Source organism: Polyodon spathula, chromosome 26 (assembly GCF_017654505.1).
Source record: "Polyodon spathula isolate WHYD16114869_AA chromosome 26, ASM1765450v1, whole genome shotgun sequence".
In the NCBI taxonomy this organism is placed as follows: domain Eukaryota; kingdom Metazoa; phylum Chordata; class Actinopteri; order Acipenseriformes; family Polyodontidae; genus Polyodon; species Polyodon spathula.
In genome coordinates, this window is record NC_054559.1 from 10425550 (window position 1) to 10444706 (window position 19157).

A 19157-nucleotide genomic window follows, 5' to 3' on the forward strand; every position below is an offset into this window, starting at 1 on the left:
GTCTGACTGTACTTTATTACCTTGCAATTTTTAAAAGTGAACTAAAACTTTATAAACAGTGCTGTCTGTGATTTTAACTTATTTTATCATAGGTTAAAAATGTTAATGCTTCACAACTGACTTGAAGCATACCGTGTTGTTGTACTATTCATGCATTTTACACGGTTAAACACGTACAGTAAACAATAGGTGATTCAGTTACCAGGGGTTGAGGTACATTGCAACCAATCATGGGTGCCATTGGCAGAAGTCTCCAGGAATGCAAACCTGCGTTTGGCTGTCTGAAAACGCTTCCGCATGGTGTTCACAGCGTAAAAGAATACCCCTAGGCTTTAAGTGTCCTGAGGGCATCAAATGATTCTAGGGCAGTGGTGCACAACTCGGTTCATGGAGGGCTGGTGTCCCCCCTGGTTTTTGTTCTAACTATACTCTAAAGTAGTTAATTGGACCAATTAAGCTTCTAATAAGGTCCAATAAAGTACTTTAGGATGCAGTTGGAATAAAAACCTGTAGGGACACCGGTCCTCCAGGACCAAGTTGTGCACTAATGTTCTAAGGCATAGCCATTTAGTCCTACCTTTCACCTCCAGAGCTCGGCAACGCTACGAAATGAAGCCACCCTACCCCTAACTCAACCCCAACCCTAACCTTAAGCAACCCCTGCCCTAAAACCTAACCTCAAACCCAATTCATAACCTTTAACCTAACCATTAAGAATCATCTGATGCTCTAAGGACACTTTCTAGGGGATATTCCTGTGTACTGCCATGGTGTTTGTGGGAAAAAAGAAAAATCAGGATTTAATTGTTTGCAAATAAGAACATAGTTATTTTAGCTTGGATTTCAACTATTTCATGTCACAACGTTAACCTTATAACCACATTATTTAATTACTTGTTGAATAAAAAGGTGGCAAGTGTACGACTATATTGTTAAGTCAGACCTGAACAACGTTCCTGAAATGCATGCACTACTCAAAAAAGAATGCAAACCCATTTAAAGCATCCAATTTAACTAGGTACCATTTCTTGGCAGGCTGATTTACATTTTTTTAACATTTACATGTTGTTTTTATGCTAAGTGAACAGGTTGGGTCATCATGACCATTGTGCTGTTCTGTACAGTTGAATCTGGAGGATAAGCCTTTTGGCTTAAAAGTTGCAATATAACATCTTGGATACCCTGGATAACTATAGTGTTAATATTAAACTTTTTTTTTTTATTGACTTTCCTTCTTTGTTCTTAATTTATGTGGTATCTCTTTTGACATGCATTGCCCTAATTTGAAAATATTCAGGAAAAAGACCATCTCCTCTTGAAAAGCTTTCCATTTATCTAACCAATGTGAGTAAAGCAGCAAATTAATCAAAACTCTTTGAGAATGCTTTCTAGTTTAGGGAATCAGAACAGGTGCATTGTATAGTAAAGAGGTGGATGCACTGTGCAACGATTTTGCATGTAAAGTAAATGCAATAATCAAATTCTAAAGGCTACTGCGTACTTACAACCTCGGCAGTCTGTCCTTATATTCAGACAGGGATGTTTCCACCAACTGTTTGCTTATTCTTGATGTTAAGTTTGCAGGGAGCGGGAGAGTCCCATCCATGTAGATTCTGTTTTCTGGAAACTGTTGAATCATCTTTGAGGGGAAGATTTCTTAAGACCGGTTGCTTCTCTTTTACATAGTGGAGCTCTTCAGAATACTAGTCCATAACACCTCATTGCTACTTCTGATGAATTATAGATGTTAATGCATGCAGCACTCTTTCTTTGATCACTTTGAAAAAAAAACTTTCAATTGTCTACTTTGTAAACTTTATAATACATGCATTTGCCTAAGGACTGGGTTGTTCTTCTTTGAAATATTTCTGCTATTACAATTGCAGTGTTGGCAGCTAATTTAAAACTGAATTAATAGCCACAGCTTCAAAGCTGAGAGCATCATGATGTTTATCAGATAAAGTGGGCTGTTGCTATAGAGATGCAGTGTTTCCCCTGTAGACAGATAATGGAACAAATAACAAATAATGGTCAAAATGAGAATGTTAAACATTCTGTTTACAAGAAGACATGTTATTTTTTAAAAAATCTGTTAAACCAAATACATTTTCTATTTTAAAGAGTGTGAGGGACATTTTTATTCAGTTTGTTAAACTACGTGATGTGACCACATGACACACAAACTGATAAGTGCTGCAGTATTTAAGTCCAGAAGCAGTTTGCTGTTGTTAAGTAGTCTGTTAAATAGGCATAAGCTGAATTGTTACATTTAATAGTGGTTTTCATTTAACGCTTTACATTTAAAGTCTATTTAAATAATATTCAGTTGTTTTGTTAGACATGCCTAATCAAATGAACCTTTTGCATAAACAGATAATTTCCCATTTGGTTCCTGAAAGGCTGCAAACAGCTTCCAATCAAATTCTCCACATGCTCTTTCACAATAACAATGTTTCATTTAAATATTACATATATTACTTTATAATAAAACTGTGGTCACATTTATGAAGTAAAATCATTTGACTGTAATTGGGTATCATTCAAACTAGCAGGATTAGAGGTTATGATTTTTTTTTTCATATACTCTTTTTTCCCCCCTCAACCTGCACTTCATGCTAGAAGCAGCTGTGTATGGCGAGTTTGCCTATGATATGTTTGGTTATTGCAGAGATATTTTATATAAGTTTACCAAGCCTTATCGTGCCCCATGTGTTGTTAACAGTGAAAATGTACTTCTTCTCTTAGTGCTGCACTCATATCACCAAGCGATGTATCATCAGGGTGTTTTGTGCCCTGCTTGCGTCCTGTAAAGCCAACCCAATCTAAACACTGCGTAAGAATGACCTGCTAGAGAAGTCTATTAATACTGCAATGATCGTAGGTTTTGTTTAGTCTATGTTGATTCTTATCCTTTACAACTATTGAAATATTTACATGCCTTCAACTAAGCATATGCCAAAGCATAACTTTGTCTCTTTCAGCCCACTCTATTTCTAAAACTACAAAGTTAGTGGTTTGTGCAAAATGAATACAAATAAGAATTTTCAGATATAATAGACAATAAGTACATATAAATAAATTACTGAAATTAGTTACTAAGTATTACGGACGTATTCTTTTTTTTTGCATAGCAGTGAATTTATGTGCACCTTAAAAAAAAAAAAAAAAGATTTGGAACACTCGTATTAACTATGGCCCACCACACTGTTTTCCAGACTGAATACCTCCTTGTTAATTTTTTATTTACAGGAGCCTGCAACATGTGTCCACAGGTTGGATCACCACTGTGTTTGGAGCTGTGTCTGCATCGGAGCCTTCAACACCAAATACTTTGTGCTGTACCTGTTGATTCTCAGTTCAGGCAGCCCACTTCACTGTCCTAGCAATCAGGCTCCTCCTCCACTTAGTCCTCCAGTCTGTTAGGCTGTTCTTTGTTATACAGGTGAATTCATCACAGGTAATTGTTGCCAGGGATGCTGCAACCCCATTTGCATGGAAAGGACAAGCGTCTATAGATACTGCACTTTTTCCTGACATTCACACAAATAGTCTTCATGCTGGGGTTTTTGATCCCCCCTGGATGGTGAAAAATATCCTTATTTGTATTTATTTATTTTAATATTGGTGGTACACTTTGTAAGCAAATGAACACAATTATATCAAAAGGGGTTTTCAGTTTGCGACTTATTATATTTCATAACTTAAATTAGTTAAATTCAGGTGCCATTTATCTTTGTGTTACTATTTTTGGTAATGGCACTGAGAAATAGAATGGCCCAAATTCTCTGTCAGAGGTAATATTTTAAGCAATAGAACTCAGCCACTGAATCAGTGAAGTATCATTTAATTAAAAGCACTGACAAGGTACAGGTAGGTGGTTGATAGGTTACAATACATATTCATATTTACAGTACTACAAAATGTGACATTTAAGCTAAATCTAGCTACATGGTTGCAGTAAGCATAAAACAATACAAGAGCAAAAATCCCTGAAACAAACGTAACAATACAGACATCACGCACAGCAAACCACTATATTTTTAGTCTATTAAGGAGTTTTTGCTTTGACCGATCAAATATTTAGTAATGTGTTTTGACTGGAATAAGAGCTCCTGGGATCATGTAAGCTGTTAATAAATGTTGCTTGGTGTCTTTAGGTTTTCTTTAAAAGGCACTTAATTTTTTCCTGTAACATTTTCCAATAGCGTACCTTTTCTGCTTTGGCAGTTCACTCCGCTGATAGAAAATCTGAGATACTGAGATATATAATCTATATATATCTCTATATCTCTATATCTCTATATCTATTTTTTTTTTTTTTTTATTTTGAAATTCTTTGGTTGGTTTTTTTTTTTTTTTTTGTTTTTTTTTTTTTTTTACAGATTTTTGTTCCAGGTTTCATTACTTTCCAGCTCTGCTTCTCCTTGGTATTCTCAATTTTCAACAAACTGCCTATTAAATGAGTAAACCAGGAATGATTGCAGCAGTGTAATGGCCATCTGACTGCGAAACAACAACAGCACCAGAAAGACTACCAGTAGGCCTGCCATCAATCTGCAACAATTGAATATTTGACCAGATCACAGATATTCCATCTGTGTTGCTGTTAATAATACCTTTTACATTTCCTATTTTCTACCACAAATTATTCATATTCTTTTTTTAAGGCTTGCCCGTTGCCTTGCCATCTATTCTCTGATGAGTTGCTGCCATGTAACAGGGTTGACTATTACAGCTGTAATTGTGTAAGGCAGTACAAGTGCAGACAAAACTAAAAGATCAATCAATTAACATGGAGTAACAAAAGTAAGACTTATGTAAACACATGGACATGTTGCAATTATATGGCTTAAAGCATCCCTGTATAACCAATTTACTGATTTTTTTTTTTCTATTACACATTATGCACAGAATAATGGTTTATATGACACTGAATCGCAAGTAACCAATAAGATATGACTGGTCTTAAATGATGACTGTCTGAATCTCCACTTCTGGTGAAGCAATGACATATTCCTCAGTTTGCTCCATTATCTCAATGTCCTGTGAAGCCACCATGGCGACAGCCCCATCCCCAGCATCCAGGCTGCCCTCTGTTGTCAGTATAGTGCCATCACTTATGGCAGTGGCCAATGTCATGGCAACCTGTTCAGTGAGACTCTCTGGCGTTGCTATGGTGATGGTATCCATGCAGTCTGCAGATATCCCAGCATTTTCATCCGCTGCGACATTCTGAACAATAATCTGATGGCCGGAGTTAGCCTGATTCACTATTTGCTGTACCACATTCATTATGTGCCTTCCAACCTAAGTGAAGAACATAGATTGTAAATTAAAGGGTACATAATGACCTTTTTATTTTATTGTGTTACATGTTCCCATGTGTTGCTGCAACTGTTTAAGTAAGGTCTGTGTATTGTTTACATTTATTTTTTTACATTGACCACTTTTTAAAAAACGTTTAAACTGCGTTCCCTGTCTTAAGGTGGTTTCCCATGTGCCTGCATGGACCTCAGAACTACATTTCCATCATCCTCCTACTCATTGGTAAATCCACTTCAGTTACATGGGTCAGCAGGAGGATGATGGGAAATGAAGGAAAAGCAGAAATGTGACAGTGAAGGAAACAAAACAATAAAAGGGACTCACCCGATGGCTGCCATCCTGTACGAGTCCACCTTCTTCACCCGATTCAGCCGTTTCACCAGGAGCCTTAAAACAAGAAAACCACAGGAATTTGACCGAGCACTGTGTACCGGAGCTGGGATTTTAATCCAAACTCACTGCCTTTTTAACTTCATTAAAGAAAATAATGAAAAACTGGGGCTATGAAATTGGATTTAATTCAGAACTGGAAAGGATGGCGATGCCAAGAACCAGAATTAGCACAAGAGTACGTCTGGTACCTGCTGCTGTTCTTTCACTTACTTCAATGATGTATTCCTGTGTGTCAGCCACCACCGAGGAGAACTCTACCAGAACAGTAGGAGGGTCATCAGCGATGATGGCTGCAGCAACATTGCCTGCAGAAGGGTCTTCCTCAGAAACCTCTACCTGCTTACAATCCTTCATTCCCACAAAGCATCCCCCTAAATATGTAAAGTAGTTCTAGTTACAAAGCAAATAAAATACAGTATATATTTATCTCATAGTATTTAACACAAACAAAAATAATTTAAACATGTAACTTCAATAAACAGTAAGAGCCACCAACCTTTGGCTCGGAGGTGTCGGTTCAGTGTGCCGTGCTCTGCAAAGCCCCGTCCACACCTGTTACACTTGAATGGTTTTTCTCCTGTGTGATGGCGGATGTGCCGCACCAGAGAGCCCTTTTCCCTGAAACCCTGCGAGCAGAACTGGCACATGTAGGGCTTCTCGTTAAAGTGAGTCCGTACGTGTACCTGCAATGCATTCTAAAAACAAAACAAAAGAGAACGGGCATAACTTAAAGACAACAACATACTTAAATATATATATCAGGTGGTGGCTGGTGAGTTATGTGGCAGGGGAGGCGGGACTGCGAGTGGAGAATTAGTGAGTTTGAGTTGTGGCTGAACCCAACTGTACGGCACTGATGCGTGTTGGTGTGTGTCACAAGGAGCCTACCTGTGTATATAAGGGTGTCACAGAGCAGCTCACAGGTTGGTGTTAGTGTGGAAAAGGCTCCCTAGGTGGGTGGTTAGCTGAAGACGTATTATTCTCCCTCCCTTTCTCTGATCACAAAGCGTCACACAGCAGGGCAGACTGGGTGGATGGCCGTTTGAGGTCTACTCTGTCTTTCAATCCCTCCTTTTCTCTCTCTCTCTGGTCTGTCTCCCTGTTTCACTGCTGGTAATCTACTGTAATAAACAATAATGTAATATAATCTACTGTATTAAAAATGATATACATAAACGACTGTATACAACACTACAGGTAGCATGTTTGCTTTAAATAGTTTTTTGAGAATTATAGTTAATTATATATTAATATTACATGAGCTACACCATAGCTAGTGCTTCCTTGTTCTGCATTTAACCACCAATGTAATTAGAAAAAGAGAATCCCCCCCAGCTATAAATGTATTTAAAACTATAATGTAGATCACATACAAATGTCCACAAATAAGCATACAACTGAATAATTATCATCTCAGTAGAATTATAATAATTTCATAATAAATAACAATAAACATAAAAGCACAAATATTATGACAACATTGAAAACTGACTTATACAAACAAAAGTTAGCTTTAAGAATGTAATAAAAAGTTTTTGAGGTGTTCTGGTCCCATACTGTTTGTTGTGTAACTCTTCAGTCTTTTGGAGGCAGGAGAAACTTTTTTCCGCACCGGCCGAGGTTGCTCCGATGGTTGTTATTAAGCACATCAGCTTGCACAGTTTAGCTTTGTCTAGGTCATTGCCTTTGAAGCAACGCAGTCAATCAGACATTTTGCCACTCTGGCCACCTAACTCCTTGTCCAAATAAAAAACCTGAAGCTGTTTTCAGACGTTCCATTTAAAAAAATCATGCATATCCCCACGTTAAACAGCCCATTGCTTTTTCCAGAAAATTGTTGTTCATTGCTGCAAACTTCGGCATTCAACAGCTCAAGGAATCCCAGGCTATCAAAGTTTGTATGTCGCTGCTTAAATTTGCCCTGTAATTCAGCTTTATGTCTTGGCGCGACTGCGAACCCGCCTTAGTGGCATCTCTTTCCCGTGTCTGCATCAGCTGGGTTGTCTGTCACGTTCGCTGGTTTCTCAGATGTTGTTGAAAGCTGCTTCAGATTTTTTCTCTTCTGTAGAACGAACCAGATTCTCGATCCTGTTTTTGCAGAATACAACATCCATTGCCTCTTGCTGCAATACTCTAGCCTGTGTAATTCATTTTACCCCTTGGCTTAATACAAGATTGAGACGATGACATCGATGTACAAAGACATCGCTGGGAGCCACTTCCCTTACTTTAGCTTGAAGCCTGTTTAACTGAGATGCCATCACAGCAGCGCCATTGTACGTCTGTGCAACAAGTTTCCCCCCATAATAAAACCCTGCCATTGTTGAACTGACAAGATTGAAAATTGACTGCGCATCTCGTCCACTAGTTACAACAAAGAAACCGAGGAAACTCTCTTGAATACTTCTAGCTTCATCCACGCATCGCACAATGCTAGAAAGCTGAGAATGACAGCTAATATCAGTAGTTTCACCAATCTGCCATGCAAAAAAAAGGGACATTTTTTACTTCGTTTTTTCTCCTCCAGCACTGAAGAAACGGAAGAAATCAAATCCTTCTGAATTGTCCGACATTCCAGTAAAAACAGTAGACTGCTCTAAATGAGTTGCAAGTAACTCATCATAGCGAGCGATTACCTCTGCGAGCTCCCGACAGTTTCCCTTGTTGGCCGAATCTTCTCTTGTTGTGCCCTCTGAAAGCCAACTCCTGTCGGCCCAAGAAAGTGGTTGCATCGATACAGCGTTTAAGAATAGCCCTGTTCCTCTTCACGTTTTCACTGTTTTGCAATGAGCACCCATGCCCCTTCGTCTATTACGTGTTCGATGCGAGTTTGTCCCAGCAGTGTCAATCTCAGCACTGACATGCTCCTTTGATTTAGAGTTTCACAGATCAATCTAAATTCTTGAAATTGCAGCAGCTGATGAGAGTAATTTCAGGATTAGGCCTACCTTCAGATTTTACACAAACCTCAGTGTATTCGAGGGATCGAAAGGGAACTTTTAACAGCCGATCATCTGCCATTTTACAATAGCTGTTAATGTTCCGTATTTGCAAAAAGTAACCTAAAATCAGCACTCTAACAAAGTTTAAAAAGCAGACAATTTGAATAATAATAAAAAATAAGAAGCTCCTATCCTACCTCCAATTACTAAGGCTTCCTCCTAATATATTAATATTTCCAAATCTGTGTAACTGCGATAATTAAAATGGTCAAGTTCCAATTGCATCTAGCTCACGCTCTGTATTTCTTGCTGTCTCCTTGTTCTCAATCCTCGCTCTCTCACACATGTGCAATACAGGGTCGGTGGTGCTGTCTCCCTGTACTAAAAGAATTACTGCGCTTAATCCAATAAGAGATAACATGTTCAAGCACCACGTTTCTTAAGCAATTTCAATAGGAAGAAACCGAGATAGGCAAAGCCCATGGAGGAAGCGCCACCATTAGAATTGCACCTGCAAAAGGCGATATATTGCTTACAATCACTATTTTTGTACTGTTAACACATGTACACACACAGAGACTTATACTTGTATTATTAATTGTACTATATGTTTTGTGGTCAATTTATATATATATATATATATATATATATATATATATATATATATATATATATATATATATATATATATATATATATATACACACACACAAAATTTAAAAATGGGGGAGGCACTGCCTCCCCAGGCTCCCCCTGAGAAACCTCCTCTGATGTGTATTTTAGAATATTAATGTATCAAGGTCCAAGCTATAATAAAATTACCTTAGTCTTGTAGCCCTTTCCACATTCGGAGCAGGAGTAGGGCCGCTCGTCAGAGTGTGCCCTCATGTGCTCCCTAACGTGTCCAATGGTCTTGTACAACTTCCCGCACTCCCCACACTTAAAGCGCCGCTCTCCGACATGACACTCCATGTGCTTCTTTAGGAGGTACAACGTGATGAATTCTTTCTCACAGTCCAAGCATTTAAATGGCCTATGCCCTAAACAGACAAATATCAGTATTACTTACACAGTGGCTGATAACAGAAACAGTAATCCTGACTGTTTATTAACTAGTTTTCTTAGTGCATTAGTGACAAGTTGAGCTGCACACAGTTAAATCTCAAGTAATTTTTTTACTTCAAGGTACCGTGCCTTTCAAAAGTATTCAGACCCTCTCACAGTTTTCACATTTTGTTGCTTTAAAGCTTGCAGTCATGACACTTTGAATTAATATGTGTTATATACACAACCTACTCCACACATTCAAAGCAAAAACAAACAAAAAAAAGAAGTAAATAGATCATTAATATAAAAAAAAATTGACAAGTCACGATTGCAAAAGTATTCAAACCCTTTGCTGTGGCAAACCTAAATTCACGTGCACAAAATTATCTTAACGAGCCACACAATTAGCTGAATGGCCTCTGTCTGTGTGCAATATTAGTGGTTTATATGATTTCAGAATAAAAACACCTGTCTTTGTGAGGTTTTGGTCAGGTGAATTTCAAGCAAAGACTCAACCATGAAGACCAAGGAACTTTCAAAGCAAGTCAGGGATAAAGTCATTGAAAAGGAATGACAAAAAAATATCAAAGTATCTGAATATCCCTGTGAGCACAGTCTCTGCTGTTGTGTGAAGAGCCAGACAGTTTGTTGCTAAAGAAAAGGTACTGTGTAAATCCTTTTTCTGTAAAGTGTGTTTTCATTTTAAATCGGCAAGCAGAGTAGCTGTCTGATTTGTTAGTATAAGGTTCCTGTGGAAGGGTTTGGTTTAGTACTCCAAATGGAGTTAGGTTTTGTTTATTTTATTTTTGTCTATGAAAATAAAAATAGCACAACCGCGCTTTGAAAAAATCAGGTGTTGTGTGTGGTTGAGTCATTAAAGTGCTGAAAAAGAACACAGTGAAAACGTAGGTTACTGTAACATTCATTGACATTATGGGCACTTATTTCTTGTAACAGTTTCATTAAATCTTGGGATAGTTGGTCTAAAGCAGGGGTGGCCAATCCTGGTTCTGGAGGGCCGGTGTCCCTCCTGGCTTTTGCTACAACTGTGCCCCAAGTTACTTAATTAGACCAATCAAGCCCTTAAGCTTAATTAGTCCAATGAATCAATTCAGTGTACAGTTTGAACAAAAACCAGGAGGGCACCGGCCCTCCAGGATTAGACAACCCAGGTCTAACGGAATGCAGAAAAAAATAACCACCTACTTACCCAAGTGACCTTTAACGTGCAAACGAAGGTAACTTGGTCCACTGAAGACCCGATTACAGTGTGGACACTTGTAGGTTTTATGGTCACGTTGCCGGCTTGAAAGTTCCTACCAAACAAAAGGGAATCAAAATGTATCGGTCAGAAACAACTGTTATAAATGTACCTGAAGCTAATTAAGGAAAACACTGACCATTATCTTCATGAAAAGAGAAGAAATAAGAGAACTTAAATGTTGAATGCATTGAGAACAAAAGCAAAAGAACCATCTTTGGAAAATAGTTTTGTTCCTAAAATAGACCAAGAAGTCACTGCTGCTGCAGTAGTTTTATGGCTTGACAAATTACAATATACTTACTGTGTCCAAAGAGTCAGTTTCAACACACTCTTCCGTGACTTGTATCTCGCCCATCCTCGCCTCAGTTTCCTCTGTTCCAGACATTGGTTCCTCTGTATGTTTCACTATAGTGTCCTCCTTCACGTTTTCCATGGTTATCCCCGAATTGATTATTGCCTGGCTAATCAGATTGTCACCATCTATTTTCTGTTCATTCTGCCCAGGGGAGAGCAACAGCCCAGGTTAAGTATACAGCTCATAATACTGAATGTATTTACAATTATATCTTACTTAAACGGCGTTAATGTTATAAGATACCTGTTGGTTTTTTTCAGGGCTGTCCACTTCCATTTGCACCTGGACTTCTCGAAAAACATTCTCCTCAGAGTCAGTCGCAACATTTATCTTAGATTGCTGTACTTCCATAGGATTAATGAAATGAGTTGGAACAATATTCAATTCTGTATCAATAGACACTAGGGGGAAGAGAGAGGAGCATTGTTTATTTATATTTAATGCTAGAGTTAAACTAATAAAAAGTTAATTTCTGTATTCTGACCTTTTGTTTGACCATCTTTTTGAACAAGTATCTCTTTGCACTGATGGAAGCGTATCTTCTCAGTACAAGGTGTGATAGACTTTAAATGTCGGGTCAACGCTCCAGACTCTCTGAAGCATAACCCACACATGTTACATCTATAGGGCCGCTCATCTGCAAAAACAAAGTAGTCAACTAATCCATTAACCAAGAAGTTAAAAGGAAACCGAGCAAAATCTTAGATAAACACTAACACGTCTAAGTACTTTTATTTATCTTACAATAGTGTGTTTAAAAATATTATGGACATACATGTAACTCATAAAATTACTCAACTTGCCTTTAACCTTTACAGTGTCTTTTGGCCAATTTAAGTACCATTATTACTATTTTACAATATAATTAGGTGGGCATCTCTTACCTGTGTGCCGTCGATTGTGGCGTATCAACGAGCCCTTTGTTCTGAAAGCATTTCCACAAAGCTTACACATGAAGTTTTTCTTATTACTGTGGGTACTTAAGTGTGCTCTCAGGATATTTGCCTAAAATATGGAACACATGTATATAACAATTATATATGCGGTTAATTCAGTACAGCATTATAGATACTACTGCATTGGATATCAATTTTGACTTCTCAAAATAACCTAAAAATTAATCAAGATTAACATGACATTCAGCAATTAACCACAACTAACCGTTTTAAAGGTCTTCTCACAGAGCTGGCACACATAACGCCCATCTCTGTTAACCGTCAGCTTGGCATTTATAGCCTCCACCTTGCTGACCTCCTCTGTGCTGTCCTGGCTGGTCTCTCCCTCCTCGTCCTCACCAGCCCTCTTTGACTCCTCACCTTGGTGCTGCTGCAAGCTACTGGAAACACCAGCATTAGCATGCCTGTCTGAAAAATAATTATGTTCAATGTAGGATAGTAAAGGATCCCATCCCAGTCTTTCCTGGTACAAAAATTTAAAAAATAAAAACACCCCCATCCAACCACTAGTGTCACAGAAATACAGAAAACAACAATGGTAGCAATCACCCTTTCCATCCAATTGCATATTTAAATACTAGATCCCATGACATTTAAAGGGTACATAAGGACCTTTTTATTTTATTGTGTTGCATGTTCCCATGTGTTGTTGTTTACGTAAGGTGTGTGTTGTTTTAATGTTTGTTTGTTTTTTTTTTAATATTTTGACCATTTAAACTTAAATTGCATTCCCTGCATCAAGGTGGATTCCCATGTACCCACACAGGCCTCTCAGAACTACATTTCCCATCATCCTCCTGCTCACAAATGTAACAGATGGATTTACCACTGAGCAGGAGGATGACAGGAAATGTAGTTCCGAGAGGTCCATGCAGGTACATGGGAAGCCATCTTGAGGCAGGGAATGTAATTTAAGTGTAAACAGTGGTCAGTGTAAAAATATATATATATTAAAACAAACACACACCTCACGTAAACAGTTGTAGCAACACATGGGAACATGTAACAATAAAATAAAAAGGTCCTTATGTACCCTTTAAGCTATGCCTTGACAAAAGCAAGATTACCACATTTAAAAATCAACTTTAAATACTTTGAACTAATGCATCCCCAACTTACCTACAATTGTTGATCTTTCAGCTCTGTCTGACAGCACATTAGTATCATCCACTACTATAGCTGCAACAGTAATTTCTTCTGACAACACAACCTGCTAAGAAAGAAAAAACAGGATGTAACTTTTTGCAAAATAACTAATTTATATAAATGACACACTGGAAGGATGTTCAAATAAAAACATGTATAGTACAGTATATATAATTTATAGTCTAAAATGAAGTTAAGAGGCAAGGGTTTCCTGATAGATTACCAGACCTGTTGGTTTACCTGGCTGTCCTCCTGGCTGTACTTGCTGCCCAAGCTGGAGGGCATGACTTCATGGCTGCGCTGGCAGCTGTTCTGCAGTTTGTGTTGTATGAAAGCCTCGAGGCAGGTGAATTCGCACTGGCAGCGGCCACATTTATGCACATCTTCATCTAAAATGAATAGTTGAAGAAAAAAAAAGTGAGCTAATAGAGATCTATAATGCTGTGGCAGGCTAGTGCTGTAGCCCAAGACGGTACTGGCAAAAAGGAGCCTCAAGAAGCTGCAGTAGAAGCATGCATGTACACGTTTATTATTTACAAAGAACACAAAGAAAAAGGCACAAGGGCCAAAATAAAAGGTCCACTCAAAACAATCTAACAACCACCTATAAGCAGAGCATTCACTTTCAATACTGACTTCAAACTACAGTATAAAAACAGTTCCAAACTCACCTAAACGTCCTCCACCACACACAGGATTTCTCCCTTTATACAGGTGGCTTTGCCCCAGTTAGCATTCATTTACCTAATTGTGGAATGGCCACACCTGTGATTGTTGGCAGCGACAGATTTAACACACTATTTCCATTATGGGTGTTTGCCCTGCCACAACTGTATATTAGTCAGGCTATGCCAATCTATTAAAGTGAAGGGCATCTTCTAAACCAGTCAGACCATGCGTGGCCTTTGCTGCCATCTACTGATTGTGACTTGTTAGTAACTCAAAGTCCGAGTCGACCACTATAGTGTAAGTAGGCACATTTGTAAAAACAAGCTCATATCCACAGTAATAGGACACTTTGTGATAAATTTTTCTTCTCGGCACTAACAATATATTTCCGACCAATGTATAATAATACAGTCCAGTTTCATGCTGGGGCTAGTGGGGTCACGCTTGTCTATATCAAAGGCAATTCTTAAACATCTCAATGTTTTTTTTTTTTTAATCTGTACTGAATATATTAACACTTCATTTTATTTTAAACTATAAAACACACAAGAAGACAAGTGGACCTACAAAACAAACCTAAAACACACGTACTGTTCGGCAGTGATGGAGACTTTATTTATAATATTGGACTGCTTTTTGACAGAATTGCTTCAATCATTTTATTGGCTGGAAATGTAACCGACATACCATCCAATCTTTTCTGTAACAAACAGTAAGTGAGGCCCGGAAATTGGGCCTGCTCTCACCATTCGCCGCTTGAGAATGCAAACTGCAATAAAATAATCAACTTATTGATGTTAAAAACGCCAGTGTACTAACCTTCGTCCCCAAGCGTGGTGTGGACTGTGATGATGTTACCGTGTACCGCCGGCTCGCTTTCTGTTTCTGCCGTATTATTTTCTACATTCATTTCGCCCAGACTCTCCGTCTGTGTCGCAACGCCGCAACCAGGAAAACATGGCGGATTTACGACTTGGTCGTCATAACAACAGGGAGGGCTGAGAGGCGAGTCGTGAACACATAGATGAAAAGTTGGTTAAATACCATAATATAAACAGCAGCGCCCACTTCCCATCCCCCAAAGAGCTAGTTAGTTATAATGACGAGTTACTTGTTTAAATGTGACCCCCCCCCCCCCCCCCCCCCCCCCTCCGCTTTAAGTGTTAGTCACACTGTCAAATGTTTGCATAGTACTGCATGTCACGCAGCTGTGTGACAGTGTTAGAGGTTATACATGAAATCACAATGACTTGCCCAAGTTCACAGTATTAAAAAAAAATGCAAATATCGTAAACATGTGATATATTTCCATAACACTAACAGTGAAAATGTAGTGGTGTATTAGATTTAATCTTCCGGGCGTTTTAAGAGTGAATTACAATCGTGCTTCTCTAATTTGTATTTTAAGTTGCGTTCGTGTTTTTATTTGTTGATCTGCTTGGCTATTTATGTGTCATTTAAAATGGCAGCAATTACCATTCACTGGGAACTTATAATTGAAGCCTATGCCTTTAACAGTAAGCGCGGAAGTACAGTCGGCAACCTTGTAAATCACACAGGAAGGTCATCCCCAATGTGAGGGATCTATAGCGAATTGAAAAGCTGTCTACAGTATCGGAATGAGATCGTCACTCGCCGATTTTTTATTTATTTATTTTTTTGCCGTTTACGTTAGCCATAGACTTTGACAGGTACTGCCTTGTAGGTTACTTGTAGCTTGGATTGTGCAAGCGAGCACTGTGCACTCATACTGTCAGATAGATGGCTGTCTCTAAATGCTCTAGGCTTAGCGGCCCTCTGATCCAAGAGCTGCTGAATTCGGTAGACAATTTTCTATTTGATTGCGATGGGGTTATATGGCGTGGGGACGAGGCCATCCCGGGTGCCCCCGAGGTGATCAATTTATTGAAAAAGAACGGCAAACGCGTGTTTTTTGTCACCAACAACAGCACCAAAACCAGGGAGATGTATGCGGAGAAAATGGCAAAATTAGGGTTTCAGGCTAAAACTGAAGAGGTGTTTGGCACGGCGTATTGCTCGGCTGTGTTCCTAAAGCACATCGCAAAACTAGACGGGAAAGTGTATCTTGTAGGCGGCAATGCCCTAAGCAAGGAGTTACAAACAGCAGGTATTCAGACAGTAGGGTCTGGTCCAGACCCAGTCTTTGGTGGGCAAAGTGACTGGGCTGATGTTCCCTTGGACCCCGAGGTGAAAGCCGTGGTTGTGGGGTTTGATGAGCATTTCAGCTACATGAAGTTGACCAAAGCGCTCAAATACCTCGACAATCCTAACTGTCTGTTTGTGGGCACCAATACTGATACCAGGCTGCCGTTGGAAGGAGGAAGGGCAGTGCCAGGTCTGTTAATGTCTTTGTGTTTGTTACTTAATTATTTATTTAGATATGTTTTTTAAAACTAGAATTGATCAACACAGAGGTAAATAAATAAAGAAGAGCTGACATATCTCCACTGTTATCATGCACTTGGTAATATGCAGCATGCAACAGCATGTGCAGTTGTATGTGCTCCCATCTTTCATGCAGCCAGTCTAAACTGCAGCCTTTTCTGTCTGTGAAAAGCTATCAGTGGGGAGTATTGATTATTGAACTGGTTTAACGTTAGTAATACTATATACCACATGGTTGAGCATCGTGAGTGTGTGTGTGTGTGTGTCTATATATATATATATATATATATATATATATATATATATATATATATATATATATATATATATATATCTGTTGTTTTTTTTCTCTTCAGGCACAGGGTGTTTGGTCCGAGCTGTGGAAACGGTATCCCAGCGCAAGGCTCAGATCATTGGCAAGCCGAGCCACTTCATGTTTGACTGCGTAGTCAGTGAGTACGGGATCGACCCGGCCCGGACAGTGATGGTGGGTGACCGGCTGGACACTGACATCCTGCTGGGCTCCAACTGTGGCCTGAAGACCCTGCTGACCCTCACTGGAGTCTCCCATCTGGATGAGGCTACAGCCCACCAAGAGAGCCACTGCCCTGAGCGGACAGGCATGGTCCCGGATTATTACGTGGAGACCATTGCTGACCTATTGCCAGCCCTGCAGGGATGAAGAGGCTGTACTCTCACTTAGTGTGTTTTCAGAGTACCCATACCCGCGGCCTTTCAAGTTACCTGATTTAAATATAGTATAATAGAAAATATCGTAATATCATTTTTAAAAGTATTTAAAGAAAGTTAATGAATGTGAGGTAAATACATTTATCAGCCATTAGTACTGTATTGGGAATACTGTGACCTGTAGATTTCAAGAAATTGACACCTAGAAGACTTAATCATTGAAGATGGTCTTGGTAAATTCTTTAGGGCACTGATATTTAGACAGTTGCAGTCATGTAGGAATGTACCGATAACAAACAACTTTAATACTTAAAGGTTTTTAGTTTCTTCATACCTCTGCCCTAATTTGATAAACCTGCACTTACCATTGTACTTTATATTGGTGGAAAATGCCAGTGAGATTAATATTGAGTTAAAGGGCAGTGATAATTAGATTATTTTTTTAAATGGCACTTCAATATACTTTAAATGTATATCATTTTACTATAATCAATGCTGCATCTGACTTAAAATTTATTGGTTAAGTCTTCCCTATCTTAAATATTCATGGCTGGTTCCACAGACCCCGATTAGCACTAATCATGGACTACTTAATCTTACGCTAGGTAAAATGCTCCAAGGTGAATGCTAATCCGGGTCTGTGAAACCAGACGTAAGTCATAAAATACATTTAAGAAAGCCTTGCTGTCTTTATGATGATCCTTCTTGTCAGCAGTAAAAACTAAAGCAGCCATCTGCTCTGGGAAAAGGCATCTCCTTCTCATCAGTGTGGCTTTGTAAAGGTGATATTTTACTCACCTGTGGTCATATTACCTACCTAGCACTCTGACAGGTAAAAACTATATGAAGTGTGTGTGGTAGCTAATAGGATTACATGCAAGGTAAAAGAAAGAAGTCTAAAAATGTAACCATCAAGACAACTCATATAGAACAATTTTGTTTCTTGCTAGGTTTCTGTTATAACTGGATGACAGGGTTTTCTTTCTGAACATTGGAGCTTGTTTCTTGCTACTGTACATGAGTACTATACTTTTTTGTTAATAGCAGTTCAGTATACTTTAAAAAGAGAAGTATTGCCCAAATAGGGCCAAATCAACAACGCTGAAATAAAATACAGAGCAGTATTTTTGTTTTATTTGTTAAAAGTATTTAACCAGGGAAAATCCTCTTGAGAGGTAACATTTAATTTATGTTTGTGGTTTAATTGTATTGGCCTAATACTAACACCGGCTTGAAATCCATTGCTGTATGGTTGGGAAAATGTTTATTTATCACATGTATATTCATAAAATAACAATTTATTTGCAACTATTTTTTAATGACGTGTGTCGCAAAGATTTTAAGAACCAGTGATATTCTTTAGCAACTTTTATGAATGCAGTCCCATTATTGTATTGATTTGTGTCTGCAGAATGTTGTCCCTTTACATAGCTGATGTGTGAGTTTACTCCTTGTTATGAACAATTTTACACACTACAACAGCTGACAAGTACTGTAACCCTGAGGTTGTGCAATACGTCTATAATGAATATGCGTGTTCATTCCAAATTTATATAACTGCAGAGAAAATCCAGGCTAAGATATAATTAAACAGATCTTAAAGTGAAAAAAATTTCACTATTTTAAACAAAAATATTTCAGTATTTAAAGATCACTGTGTAACCTATACAACTGTTTGTAGAATGATTTCTTGAGGCTGTTATAAAGTAATAATGTGTGAACAACTGTGTAGTTATTATTACCTGTACTTGAATTGGACAGTGTGCTGTAAAATGTCAGTGCTGAGTGATGTCCAGATGTTCATATTTCCTTTAGTGTGTAAAAATCCATAAAAACACTCTATTCCATTTAGAATAGTAATTACCTATGCAGTAAAATGTCTGATATATTACCAGTAACCATGTGTTTTATATTTACTAAGTACTGTATTGTAATATCCATCTACATGCACTTTTCTTTTGATT

The 19157-nt window shown here is 38.4% G+C and overlaps 2 protein-coding genes across 3 annotated transcripts; one reads left to right on the plus strand and one right to left on the minus strand.

The window, feature by feature from the left end:
* Nucleotides 1-4340: 4340 nt before the first annotated feature.
* LOC121300915 (transcription factor E4F1-like) lies at nucleotides 4341-15217 on the minus strand. Of its 2 annotated transcripts, none has more exons than XM_041229904.1 (14): nucleotides 14917-15217; nucleotides 13669-13817; nucleotides 13402-13492; nucleotides 12488-12690; nucleotides 12211-12331; nucleotides 11811-11963; nucleotides 11570-11727; nucleotides 11273-11467; nucleotides 10918-11023; nucleotides 9483-9700; nucleotides 6215-6413; nucleotides 5929-6089; nucleotides 5650-5712; nucleotides 4341-5307 (listed from the first exon to the last, which is right to left on the minus strand). In XM_041229904.1, exons 1-14 carry the CDS (start codon nucleotides 15005-15007, stop codon nucleotides 4966-4968), a joined length of 2250 nt encoding a protein of 749 aa, XP_041085838.1. In that variant the 5' UTR covers nucleotides 15008-15217; the 3' UTR covers nucleotides 4341-4965. The 2 variants fall into 2 exon arrangements, with proteins under 2 accessions (XP_041085838.1, XP_041085837.1); XM_041229903.1 differs by having other exon boundaries at nucleotides 13402-13495.
* Nucleotides 15218-15634: 417 nt separating this feature from the next.
* On the plus strand, nucleotides 15635-19091 carry LOC121300919 (glycerol-3-phosphate phosphatase-like). The gene is made up of 2 exons (XM_041229909.1): nucleotides 15635-16453; nucleotides 16860-19091. Exons 1-2 carry the CDS (start codon nucleotides 15859-15861, stop codon nucleotides 17183-17185), a joined length of 921 nt encoding a protein of 306 aa, XP_041085843.1. The 5' UTR covers nucleotides 15635-15858; the 3' UTR covers nucleotides 17186-19091.
* The last annotated feature ends 66 nt before the right edge of the window (nucleotides 19092-19157 follow it).

Bases quoted from the DNA above. Each gene is read 5' to 3' on its own strand.
- LOC121300915 (XM_041229903.1), bottom strand. From the start codon at position 15,007: ATGAATGTAGAAAATAATACGGCAGAAACAGAAAGCGAGCCGGCGGTA. The intron at 11,468-11,569 runs GTATCTTATAAC...TCCCCTGGGCAG, and splicing joins GCCCTGAAAAAAACCAACAG to AATGAACAGAAAATAGATGG. The intron at 9,701-10,917 runs GTAAGTAGGTGG...TTGTCTGTTTAG, and splicing joins GCACGTTAAAGGTCACTTGG to GGCATAGGCCATTTAAATGC.
- LOC121300919 (XM_041229909.1), top strand. From the start codon at position 15,859: ATGGCTGTCTCTAAATGCTCTAGGCTTAGCGGCCCTCTGATCCAAGAG. The intron at 16,454-16,859 runs GTCTGTTAATGT...TTTTCTCTTCAG, and splicing joins AGGAGGAAGGGCAGTGCCAG to GCACAGGGTGTTTGGTCCGA.